At 50.6% G+C, this 12,575-nt stretch overlaps 2 protein-coding genes and 1 long non-coding RNA gene across 16 annotated transcripts in view; 1 reads left to right on the top strand and 2 right to left on the bottom strand.

Moving 5' to 3' along the window:
• The window catches only part of LSS (lanosterol synthase), a 46,062-nt gene extending 42,955 nt beyond the window's left edge, over positions 1-3,107 (bottom strand). For 6 of the 7 annotated variants that reach the window (XM_078054657.1, XM_036081635.2, XM_036081636.2 and 3 more), the window contains exons 1-3: positions 2,988-3,107; positions 2,625-2,793; positions 2,244-2,382 (exon numbers count right to left, since the gene is read on the bottom strand). In XM_078054657.1, the coding sequence (XP_077910783.1) occupies positions 2,244-2,382; positions 2,625-2,793; positions 2,988-3,001 (322 nt within the window). In that variant the 5' untranslated portion in view covers positions 3,002-3,107. The remainder of the gene's footprint in view (positions 1-2,243; positions 2,383-2,624; positions 2,794-2,987) is intronic. The other variant, XM_036081638.2, reaches the window with a different exon arrangement.
• A 236-nt stretch (positions 3,108-3,343) lies between these two features.
• Positions 3,344-10,315, top strand: LOC118528960 (uncharacterized). The gene is made up of 4 exons (XR_013450416.1): positions 3,344-3,449; positions 3,993-6,351; positions 8,357-8,458; positions 9,991-10,315. It is a non-coding gene; the product is annotated as an uncharacterized LOC118528960 (long non-coding RNA).
• The window catches only part of MCM3AP (minichromosome maintenance complex component 3 associated protein), a 50,686-nt gene continuing 47,267 nt past the window's right edge, over positions 9,157-12,575 (bottom strand). For all 8 annotated transcript variants that reach the window (XM_036081622.2, XM_036081621.2, XM_078076123.1 and 5 more), the window contains exons 28-29: positions 10,593-10,743; positions 9,157-9,442 (exon numbers count right to left, since the gene is read on the bottom strand). In XM_036081622.2, the coding sequence (XP_035937515.1) occupies positions 9,284-9,442; positions 10,593-10,743 (310 nt within the window). In that variant the 3' untranslated portion in view covers positions 9,157-9,283. The remainder of the gene's footprint in view (positions 9,443-10,592; positions 10,744-12,575) is intronic.

The following is a 12,575-nucleotide window of genomic DNA, read 5'->3' as shown; positions in this document are numbered from 1 at the left end:
CCAGGTCTCTTTCCTCCCACCCTACAGGGAGCTGACCCAGTGGTCTCGTTTTCACGGAAACGAGCCTGAGAAGGCTATTCCTCCCAGCCTCGTCAGGGACTTTGGGAGTGGGGCCCCAGGGAACAGCAACAACATGGGGTGTGCAAAGCCCTCCCAGCCACTCTAGGCTCCCACAGTACTGTCCACACCTGCTAGAAAAGAAACACCAAATGGCTCTCCCCTGGATAGGATAAGATTTATGTCTTATGTTTTTTTGTTTTATAGGTTTTTTCCTAGCAAATATCACTTTGCAAATGGGGGAGATGGCCAACGGCCAATAAATATTATCCACAAAAAAGAAACTTCCCAGCCTAGCCCTCCTGAATATGTTGCTCACAGGCCATCCCCAACCCTAACCCCCTCCTCCCTCAGCCACATGCCTGTGGTGCCCTGCAAGGGAGGTGAGGGGTGTGTGTGTCTTGGGGTAGGCCCCAGCCAAAACGCACCATGGATACATGCCTGACTCTGGCTCAGAGGCATCAGAAACCCTGGAAGACACACTCACACACAGACACACCCTGGAAGAAGGGCAGCTAGGTTTGGAGATGCTGCAGAAGTTCACAGAAAAAAATCATCCCAACTCAAGCCCATCTCTTTTCATTATAGTCATGATGCTGTCAAGACAAAGAAACACACATGGGCAAGAAACAGAGCCAGTGTCTTCCCATTTTACAGGCAAGAAAACTGAGGCACAGACCCCAAATAGTGGGGCAGGGGCTGGAGCCCAGGGGTTTGGACAACAGAGTCAGGGCTCACCACAGTGATGCATATACGTGCACATATGACCAAATCCGATTCCCCACATCATATATGAGGCAGCCAAGGCACAGTGAGGTCCTACCACCTTGCCCAGGGTCCGAGCAGGCCAATGCCATGTCACTGCCTTCCCATAAAGACCCATGGGAATAGTCAATGCCACATGAACCACACTCAATGGGGAAGTGTCTATACAGAATCACGGCCCCCAGGAGCATCTTCCAAATTAAAGCAGGAAAAGGAAGGACCGGTCAAAGCTCGGCCAGCCACGGAAAAACCCTGTGCAGTACCTCTGAACAGACCAGTGTCAACCTAAGGAAGACGGTCTATCCAGAGTTCAAAATGGGGAAGGGAAAGCCCCAGCCTGCAGCCTGCACCGGGGAGGAAGCCCAGCAGGCGGGGTCCAGAGCTGCAGCAGCAAGCACGAAACAGTGCAGCTGTCCCCGGTGCTGTGCATGTATGACTTAGCCTGATTCTCATCATCCCCATGTCACCGGGGAGGTGCTGGAGACTCAGTGAAGTCCTGTCACCTTGCCCGGAGCGGGCAAATGCAGTGTCACTGCCTCCCTATGAGGATCTCTGACAATAGTCTCAATAGGCTCCAGGTGAGGCCAAAGGGAAGAAAGAGCCCCTCAAGGACAGGCCCATAGGTCCCTAAACAAGAAGACACAATGCTGCACAGCCCAGGGGAGACAAAAGCATGATGGATTCCCAAAGCTCCTCCCACTAGGAGAAAAGAGTCCTTCTCCATAAATTCATAGAAGGGAATTTCTCACCTCACACAGCTGAGTATGTAGTGAAACATCCTCAGAACACAATGGTTTTAGCTAGCCAAACCAGTTCAGTACCCAGGAGGCCCACATGCCATCCTCCTAGGACTCACCAACTGAACCCGCAGGTGCCCTGCCTGAGCTCCCTCAGCCACCCCTTCGAGGTTAGGTTCATACATGCAAGCTGCCCAAAGAAGACGTAAAGATCCCACCCATCCGGGCGCCTGGCTGGCTGTCAGCTGGTAGAGCATGCAACTCCGATCCTGGGGGTGTGGGTTTGAGCCCCACGTTGGGTCGTAGAGATTACTTAAAAATAAAATCTTAGAAACAAAAAAGACCCCACCCGTCACCTGCCCATCTCTGACATCTTTAGAGGCTAGGTCCTCCACCTGGAGCGCGTCGCCTCTCCGTACTGGGACTCAGGAGCCACCCCTCCCCTGCCCCCACGGAGTACCCCGGCTTCCCTTTTGAGAACACGGGGCTAGCAGTGCCCTCGCCCCCTCGCCCAGCACCAGCACCAGGACAACACAGGCGCAGGGCACCCCTGCAGAGACCTTTCACAAACAAGCTCCCGGGTTTTCACCTGCTTCTCCACACAGCGTTCACCACGGGCCTGAACTGGGCCTCAGCGACGCCCCAGGCTGGCCTCACCGACAAGCCGCGGCAGCAGCCGCCTACCTGGCAGGAGGAAGAGCGGGCCGCCGTAGTCGCCCGCCCAGTGCCCGTCCTCAGCCTGCAGCCGCACGTAGAACCTCATCCCGTTCAGAGCCCCCCCGCGGGCTGTGTGGGCCTTGGGCAGGTCCCTGAAGTAACTCCCCTGCCAAGGAGGAGAGACGGGAGCCGAGGGTCAGAGGCCAGGCCGGGAGCCGCACCCCGACACCCGCGCCGGAGCAACGCCTCCGATTACTCGTGTCTCCCGTGCTCCCATCTGAGGTCTGTAAGTAGCGCTCCACCAAGTAAAAGGAAGGTTCCGCGCTCTGCGGGCCCCGTCACCTGCCTCCGAATCTCCTCACACCCCCTCGCAGGCGCCCACGCGCGGGGGACGCGCGCCGCACTTACGGGGTCCAGTCCCAGGGAGTGCGCCTCCAGCGCCGTCTGCCCGCGGCCGGGGGCCTCCTCCCCCGCCGAGTACGTCCACGTCTGCCTGCCCCGCTCGCTGCGCAGGCGCCAGCGGCTGAGGTCGGTGGCGGGCTCCGTCTTGTAGGGGCCCCCTCGGCGACGCAGGCACCTGGGAGCGAGGGCGCTCGCCTGAGCCGCCGGCCCACCCGTCCCCGCGGCCGCCGCGCTCCCTTCCTCCAGCCCACCGGCAGGCGCCATGGCACGCACCTCAGAGGAAGAGCTCTGGGCGCCCCGTCCCCGCCGCCCCCGCAGCGCCCCCGACGCGCCCTCCCTTCTCGGGGGTCCCGGGACGCGGGGACTCACGTGCCCTCCGTCATGACCGCTACCGCGCCGCACGCCGCCCCCGCCACGGCTCGGGGATCTGGCCCCAGACCCGGGTCCCCGCCACCTCGCGTCGGCTGACACCGCGGGGCGCGGTGGGCCGATGCTCCTGCAGCCAATCAGAACGCCGCGAAGGTGGACGCAGGGCGCGCTCGGCCGCCTCAGTGGTCGAGAGCCGGACGGCCCAGCGCGATGAGGGCGTGGCCTGGGCGGGGTCTGAGCGGGGCGGGGCCGGGCTGGGGGCGAGGACTGGGCAGGACCGTGTCCAGGGGCGGGGCAGGGGCGGGGCCTGCAGTCACGCCGGGAGCTCGCGTCGGCCCCGGAGTGACGTAAGGCGACGCGCGGAGGCGGCCGGCAGCGCGCCCAGGGCCGGCAGGCAGGGGCGATGGGAGGGAGGCTCAGGCGGGGGGAGCTTGTGCGCTGGCGGAGGCCGGGTGGCTGGAGGTGAGTGCGCGAGGGGAAGACGGTAGCCTGGAGGTGCGGGCGCTGCTGGGCAGTGAGGTGGGAAGGTTCCTCGGAGGAGGAGGGGCGGTGGCGGGGACCTGAGGGGAAGCCGGCAGGAGAGGCTCCTCGGGAGGCCGAGCCCCCGCGGCCCCGGGGCGGGAGGGCCAGCAGGGGGCGTCAGGGCCGCTCAGGGACGGTCTCAGCCGCTCGCAGCGGTGCCCGGAGTTTGGGGGCCCCAGGGTAACTCGAACGTGAGAGGTCTTGACCGCGAAGGGAAGAGAGAAAGGCGGAGACAGAGGCCGAGCTTGAAAGGGACGGCGGGGGCGGGGGCGGCGGGGACCCGGGCTGAGGGGCGGGCTGGGAGCCCTGGTGCGGGAAGCGGTGCCCCCACGGACACGGGGGGCCCGAGGCCCACAGACCGCGGCAGAAGCCCTGACCGCAGGCTGCGGCCGCTCCGGGGGGTGTCGTGCGCCGTCCCGTGAATGAACGCCGGGATTGTAGATGGTCAGTAAAGGACGCTTGCCGCTTCCTGTCCTCGTTCAGACACAGCAGTGAGATGATGCCGGAATACCAGCCTTGCAGACACGCCTGACATCTGCCATCCAGAGGGCAACGCTGATCCCGCGCTGAATCGGACACCTCTCTCCAGGCCCTGGCCAGCCGCAGCCTCCCGGCCGCGGAGCCGCCCCACGTGCGCCGCGCAGCGAGCGTGGAGAGGATGCCCAGCAGGCGGCAGCTCGCAGACAGCGGCCTCAGAGCAGCCTGAGCACTTGACCCTGCCCGTCCCCCAGATTCACCAATCCATACTTCCCTGCGAGGGGGGAACAGATGGGAAGTTGGTCTCTGAACTCGAAGAAGGAGGTGGGACCTAGGGCTCCAGCCTACATGGACATCTCAAAGCCTGAGTCTGGCAAAGCCAAGGGAGGAAAGAGGTTCCAATTGGAGCACACTTCGAGTTTTGATATTTTACTGTACTGGACTTTTTATGAGCAAAATAACAATTTGGGTTTTTTTAGTATCTTGGAAAGGAAAAAATTGTAAAAATCCGTCTGAGAATTCACAGATAAGAGTTTCTAGAGACAGTCATGGGAGAAAATAATGCTCCCTACCAATTCCAGCTTGTTCAGTGAACTGGATACAAAAGACTCTGAAGTTTTTGGCATGAACGACTAGGCATAGGATGGTGTCATTTACAAAAGTAGAGAAGGTGTTGGGGAAAATTTCAGCTTAGATTGGGGATACTTTAAGACAGAGATGATCATTAGACATGCAAGTAGGTACGTTGGAGTGGGCTGGTGTTCGAGAGAGGACAAGGCTAGAGAGAGGAATTCAAGAGTTACCTATTTTTAGGTGATGTTTGAAAACATAAGATTGGACAAGATCAACTAGAGAATGAGTATTCCAAAGAAAAGATTTTCAGGATGAGCCCTGTGGCACCAATAGTTTCCAGTTCAGAAGAGGCGTGGCAAGAGAAACGGGAGAAAAACGAGAGGAATGTGGAGTCAGGGAAGCCAAGTGAAGACACGTGGTCTGTGTAGAGGTTTTGGAGGGATTGTAAAATGAGGTCTGAGAATTGATGATTACATGTGGCAGGACAACTTACTGGTGACTGATAAGAATCTTAGGAAATGTGAAGACAAAACACTGGTGGCAGAGTTTTGGGTTTTTTAAGGGGGAAATTTCCAGTTAAACATGTCAGACTGAGCACAGGCATTGGCTTCCATTTCCCATCCAAGCTCTACTTACATAAAGTAATAAAAGATAGGGGCGCCTGGGTGGCTCAGTCGTTAAGCGTCTGCCTTCGGCTCAGGTCATGATCCCGGGGTCCTGGGATCGAGCCCCGCATCGGGTTCCCTGCTCTGCGGGAAGCCTGCTTCTTCCTCTCGCACTCCCCCTGCTTGTGTTCCCTCTCTTGCTGTGTCTCTCTCTCTCTCTCTCAAATAAATAAAATCTTTAAAAAAATAATAATAAAGGGGCGCCTGGGTGGCTCAGTCGTTAAGCGTCTGCCTTCGGCTCAGGTCGTGATCCTAGGGTCCTGGGATCGAGCCCCGCATCAAGCCCCACATCAGGCTCCCTGCTCAGCGGGAAGCCTGCTTCTCTCTCTCCCACTCCCCCTGCTTGTGTTCCCTCTCTCTCGCTGTGTCTCTGTCAAATAATAAAATCTTTAAATAAATAAATAAAATATAATCATAAAAACTCACAGTTTAAGAACGGGAGAGGAGATACCAGGAAACTAAGAGATCAACAAAATTCTAGACGGGCTGTGATGTAAGGAGGGATAACCAACTTAGCAAGCCAGAGGAAAGCTGAAACCCATATACTGGGGTGAAGCCATCAAGAAAAGAGACCATTCTTGCTAACAAACCCAAGGAAGGTGTGGAAAATGGAAGACCTTTGAATAAGCAGTAGGATCCCTTCCCCGAAAAAAAGAAAACTCTGCCACCAGCCTTTTCTCTTCACATTTCCTAAGATTGCTCTTATCAGTCACCAGTAAGTTGTCTTGTCACATCTAACAATTGAGTCAGAGCAGGTGTGAACTCAGGAACCAGACACAGCTGAGGGCCACTGAAAATGGGGTATGAGTAAAAGCCTTACACTCGTGGAGGAGCCCAGTCCTGCTTCTCCCACTCAGCCATACAGCTTTGGGCAGTAAGAAGAGGATTTCTCTGAAGCAAATGGCCCCCAAAAGACCTGCAAACATTGGCATCTGAGACCCAGTGGATAAGTGGAGGAGCCTATCAGCTGGCAGGCTCCTCAGAGCCTCATCATGAACATGAGCTAGACATTTGAGGAAAGCCTCTATGAAGAAAGACAACAAAACACACCAAAAAAGGAAATTTTGAGAAATGGAGATGGTGCAAGGTGTGGAAAAGGATTTTGACAAAAACATGTCCTCACAGAGGTAGGATGTTGTACCTATGAAACAAGAACCATCTGACACTCTTTCCCTCCCTTATTTTCCCTCATTGCTTACCACCAATTAGCATACCAAACAATTTGCCTACTTGTTTATTCCATATGTCCCCACTAAAATACAAGCCCTGTGAGGGCTGAAATTTGTTTGTTGCCATATCCCCAGCGCCTGGAATAATGCCTAGCACAGAGTAAACATTCCAAAAATATATATTGAATAAACGAATGGACAGGATTCAATAAATAAGAAACATTAAGAAAAAAGACTTAGGAATAAAAAATACGGCAACAGATTTTAAAAATCACTAGAATAGGAAGATAAAATAGGGAAATTTTAGGGTAGGAGGTTAAAAAATAAAGATATAAAAAATAAAGGAGAGAAGAAAATTAGAGGATCGGGGCACCTGGGTGGCTCAGTCAGTTAAGTGTCTGCCTTCAGCTCAGGTCATGATCCAAGGTCCTAGGATCGAGCCCCGCACCAGGCTTCCCACTGGCAGGGAGTCTTCTCCCTCTGCCTCCCCCCCCACCCCCAGCCTGTGCTCTCTCTCACTCTCTCTCAAATAAATAAAATCTTTTAAAAAAAAAGAAAGAAAATTAGAGGATCAATCCAGGTTGTCAAACATCTAAATATTAGGAGTTCCAAAGGGAAACAGTGGAGGCGAAGAATATATTAAATAATTTCCAAAACCTCCAGCATAGTTGGATAATTTTCCAGACTGAAAAAGCATGGCAGATTGTTTTCCAAAGATTCCTGCTGGGGTGCCCTGGTGGCTTAGTTGACTAGTTGAGCATCCAACTCTTGATTTTAGGCTAGGTCATGATCTCAGGGTTGTGAGATCGAGCCCTGCAATAGGCTCTGCGCTGGGCATGGAGCCTGCTCGGCATTTTCTCTCTGTAAAACAAAAGATTCCTGCAACATCTCCCATCTCACATGCTCTTATACAATATGATCTTAACACTCATCCCCATTGATCAATGGTATCTGTGTCCCATCCCTTGCATCTCTAACCACATGTTTGTAATATAATATAGTGCTATGAAAGTTAGCCTGCATGAGTTCCAAAGCTGGGCTTACATTTTGCTCACTAGGGCCCTTGCACTTGGAGCCCTGAGATTCCATGTAAGAAGTTTCACTACCCTGAGGCCACCTGGCTATGAATAAGTCAAGCCACATAGTGAGGTCACATATTGGCCACTCAGGTTGAAAGCCCCAGCTGTCCCCCCAGCCGACAGTGCAACATCACCTGCCAGCCATGTGAATGAACTTGTCTTGGACATCCAACCTAGTCAAGCCTTCTGGTGACTGCAGCCCCCTGCTAATACCTGACTGCAACTATATGAAAAATCCCAAGAGGAAACTGCCCAGCCGAATCCTTCCCAAATTTAAGCTACTATGTATGTTTGGGGTAGTTTGTCATACAGCAGTAACACTAGGGGAAAAAGCACTACTACGTGCTCAGCACAATTTGGGTGAGTAACAGGGGAGGGAGACCAATGCATCAAGCATGTTGCTGAGAAATTTAAGAACACCATGGGCAGAGATGATCTGTAAAACTTCCAGCAACAAAAAACAAAAACACAGGGGAATGATTACCAACCTAAAATTCCATTTCCATTAAGGGTAGAAATAAAGACAAGATATGCAAGCTCAGAAGGCTGCTAGAAAACGGGCTCCACCAAAATGAGAAAGCAAGAAAAGGAAGAGGAAAATACAGGACTGAGAATCCAGGAAATGTCTATGCTGTGGCAGAAAAATGGGTGTTTCCCAGTGGGTTATCTCCACAAGAAAGTAGAACTAGCACATTAACTGATGCACATGATAGTGTTAGAAGAGCTTTACACTTAAGGCAGAAAGTTTTGGGTAAAGTAGTATTAAGAACATAGAAAAACAAGTAAATGTAAAAACAAGGCCTCTCTGTAGATGGCTCAGATTTATCCGTCTTTCAAACTAACTGCTAGCAAACTCAGGATTATACCCTTCCTTTTTCACCTAGATGGCTACAGCACCCCTTTCAAGATTCCTTCCTTGTCTTGCTGACCATCCCCATATGCCATTTTTAAAAGAGTTTGTGGCGGCACCTGGGTGGCTCAGTCAGGTAAGCATCTGCCTTCAGCTCAGGTCATGATCCCGGGGTCCTGGGATTGAGCCCCACATCGGGCTTCCTGATCAGCGGGGAGCCTTCTTCTACCTCTCCCTCTACTCCCCTGCTCCTGCTCTCTCGATCACTATTTCAAAAAAATAAAAAGAATATGTGACCAAACCACTTTCCTCCAACAGTGGATTCCCATAGCACTCAGAATAAGGCAGCAAGGGTCTCTGTGGTCTGGCCTATGTCCTCACTTGGCAGCACCACCAAGCTGGCACCTCCAGGTTTTCATCATATCCTCTCAGCTACATCACATTCTCCCCAGCTACACCCTGCACTTCTCTCCAGGAATCCTGCTCTCTCCTCCACCTAATCCTCTCGCCTCCCCCTGCTTCCAGTGCAGGGACATGTCCCATGCACATCCTCAGATTCCTAGGTACATACACAGTTGGCTCTCTCAGATGTGAGCGAGGTGGGCCTGGCAAGCACCGTTCCTGTGCTTTATTCGTCCCTGAATTAGTGATGTCTGGCACATCAGTGACTGCAACTTTGCTGTGACAACGAATGACACACACAGAAATGTAAGCTGCAAACTCCCTCAGAGCGTATGTTGATGGGTGACAGTCTGAGGAGATGAAACATAAGAATATCAAAGACACTACCCAGGAGAAAAGAGCCTTTCATTCTGAAAACTAGAAAAGGCCTCATTAGACATTCAAATGTTTATTTGCATGATTAATAATCACATTTCCAACAGTGCATCAAGCATCTGAGAACATTATTTTGAGTAAAAGCAAAAATCTTCTGGAGACCTTCCCTCTCATGTTCAGGAGCTCAGATGTCCACCATGTCCAGCAGTGCAGAGAGATGGAGCTCAGAGGCCACTTCCTCCTCCCTTGAACTCCGCATCAGCCTTTCCAGGTGCTTCAGCCGTTCGCTCATAGATGTGCCTGTTGCCTCTGACAACTGCAGCTGCTCCCCTGTCCTTTCATTCTATTTAAATAAAAAAGAACCTAAAAATAGTTTTGGGATATCCAGGAACCCAAATATACTCTCTTTAAGGGCAGTAGATCTGGCTCATGTTAGAAACTTCGTCTGGGGCCTACCGGGCTCAACAGACACACCTCTGGGCACCCACCCTACCCCCTTCCAGCCTCTTCAAGCATATATGTGTACAGCTGGATAGTATCACCTGCACACACAATGTTTCCTTCAGACTGTATCATCAGCAACTTTCAGTGTCAATTATTTTTATAAAATATCACTGTGGAGGGCTATGAGCTATTCCATCATATGACCTGTAATAACAGCCAGGCTCCTATCTTTGGATATTCAGTTTCCATTTTTTTATGCAGTATGATTAACACTACAGTGAACAAAAAACAAGCAAACAAACAAAAAAACATTAATTTTTGTTATATATAGTAGTTTCTTTAGGGCAAAACTGTTAAGTCAAAGTGTATAACTATTTTGAAGGTATCTGCCAAGCTGATAAATGTACACAGTATGTCATCTTCATTTGCTTTTCTCCCCTATTGAAGGGCTTCCTAAAGCCAGTCTAGGAGCAGACGTTCTACCTGTCCAGCATTATGGATCTATGATGAAAACTATTTTTGCTTCTTTTACCACTGAAGGAGGATGGTGAGGTAGAAAGACCTTGAACTTTGGAGCCAGTCAAGTGTGGCTTTGAAAAGCAGCTCGGCCACAGAGCAGCTGGACACTCCTGGGTGAGCCCCTGACATCTGTGATCTTATCTTCATTCATTAATTTTCCTCAAGGAAGGTTAATCCCAGAAAGGAAGCTCGGGGTGATGCCAAGGCTTGGACATGATGTGCACAAACAGAAGCCACTGTCATCCCCTTTGTTATTCTGCTCAGTGCCCTCACTGCGTGCCAGCACAGTTATGGGTTTTGTTCGGTTCTTAAGCATATTTTAATTCCACTCTCCCTTCATTTGACAAGTAGAAACACAGAATTAGTTGGGCCTCTATAACACTGACAGATTAAGCTTAGGAAAATATCTTATTTAACCTGATAATTTATTGGTCATCACAACACCATAGGATGAATGGAGACATTACTTTTCCCAGCCATTCTCTCAGTCTTGAATTCTAATTCAAATGCCAAGTGTACTCTCCTCCCACCTGAGGGCTAGTAGCGGTCACTGTCTTCATCACAGGTTCAATAGTTTGAGGCAGAGACACCAGGGTCTGAGGAAGGTAGAGGGGAAGGGACGTTGAATCCGTAAACACTCCTGAGTCTGCAGACAACCACTGCTGAAGCTGATCTTCAAACCTAAAGCATTTGAGAATGAGGAAGAAAACATTTAACGATCATTCACTTTTCTCCTATATATATTTTTAATTTTTTTAAAGATTTTAAGTAATCTCTACAACTAACATGGGACTTTAACTTACAACCCCAAGATCAAGAATCACATGTTTCACCGACTGAGCCAGCTAAGTGCTCCTACTTCTAATTTTTTAAAGCTTTGCTTTTTACTAAGGATAGAACAAAGTTATGACATCAACTGAGAAGTAGAATCATACTCTTAAAAATTTTAATCTTCTCTTTAATTTATAAGCCCAAATAATATTTAATGGAAAAGGTGGCATTTATTCAAACACTGGTTTTGCATGTTACTTAATATTACTCATAATTCTCTCATTTGGTTTATTTTCTCTGGCTTATTTTGGTGTGTGGGTTTTTTTTTTTTAAATATTTTATTTATTCATTTGACAGAGAGAGAGAGCACAAGCAGGGGAACGGCAGGCAGAGCAGGGAGAGGGAGAAGCAGGCTCCCCACCAAGCAGGGAGCCCAATGTGGGGCTCGATCCCAGGACCCGGGGATCATGACCCAAGCCAAAGGCAGCCACCTAACCAACTGAGCCACCCAGGCACCCTTATTTTGGTGTTTATAAGTAATTCTTATCTCTCTTTTCTTTTTTTAAGATTTATTTATTTATTTTAGAGAGAGAACACGTAAGCGGGAGGGGCAGAGGGAGGAGAGAGAATCCCAAGGCGACTCCGCAATGAGCACAGAGCCCAATGTAGGGCTCAGTCCCACAACCCTGAGATCATGACCCAAGCCAAAATCAAGAATCAGATGGCTAGGTCCTGGGATTGAGCCCCGCATCGGGCTCCCTGCTCAGCGGGAAGCCTGCTTCTCCCTCTCCTACTCCCCCTGCTTATGTTCCCTCTCTCGCTGTGTCTCTCTCTGTCAAATAAATAAATAAAATGTTAAAAAAAAAAATCAGATGGCTAGCCAACTGTGCCCTCCAGGCGCCCTGGTAACTCTTATCTCTTAATGGATTATCCAAATATATGGATTGATGGTTATAGTTAAAATTAACTCAAAATAATACCCCACTGCCACCTAACACACTTCAGAGCTGTTCACTCCATACACTAGTCTTTTCAAGAAAAACAATCTGATCCAACTGCTTAAATGAGACAGACCTAGGAAAACCTACTTTGGAAATCATGACACATTCATTCACTCTTCCAACACATACTTATCAAGCCCCCACCAAACACCAGGCACCATTCTAGGTACCAGGGATAGAGCACTGAAAGAAAACACACGAGGCCTGGCTGTAAGCAGCTTATACTTTACTGAGGGGAGAAAGACAGGAACACAAGGAAAGGGAAATGTGGTCTGAAGGTGAGAAGGACAAAGCAGAGATATGACCAGAAGGTTCGGGGGACGAGTAAGGAGGGCCTCCCTGAGAAGCAGACACTTGAGCAGAGACTGGACGTAGAGTGCAAGGTGAGCCACGGGATATCAGGAAGGTGGCTAAGGAGTTCAGGCACAAGGAGCAGCAAACACAGAGGCCTGGCTGTGTGCTGCCTGGCATGCTGAAGGAGCAGAGAGGTCAGGAAGGAAATGGGATGCAGAGCATGTAGGGCCTGCCCACTTCATAAAGATTCTGCCTTTGATTGGAGAAGCCGCCCCTGGAAGGTTATAAGCAAAGGAGTAACACTTGAAAGGCTCACAATGGGTCTGCCAAGACTACACCACAGCCCACTGCAAAAAAATGGTCCAATTCTGAATATATTTTTAATAGAATAGGATTTATGGATGAACTGGATATGGAGGGATAATTCCAAGACATTTGGCCAGGGCA

The sequence above is a fragment of the Halichoerus grypus genome, chromosome 1 (genome assembly GCF_964656455.1).
Source record: "Halichoerus grypus chromosome 1, mHalGry1.hap1.1, whole genome shotgun sequence".
NCBI lineage: Eukaryota > Metazoa > Chordata > Mammalia > Carnivora > Phocidae > Halichoerus > Halichoerus grypus.
Note: the sequence above shows the minus strand (reverse complement) of the source record. Positions and strands in the feature narration are given on the sequence as shown.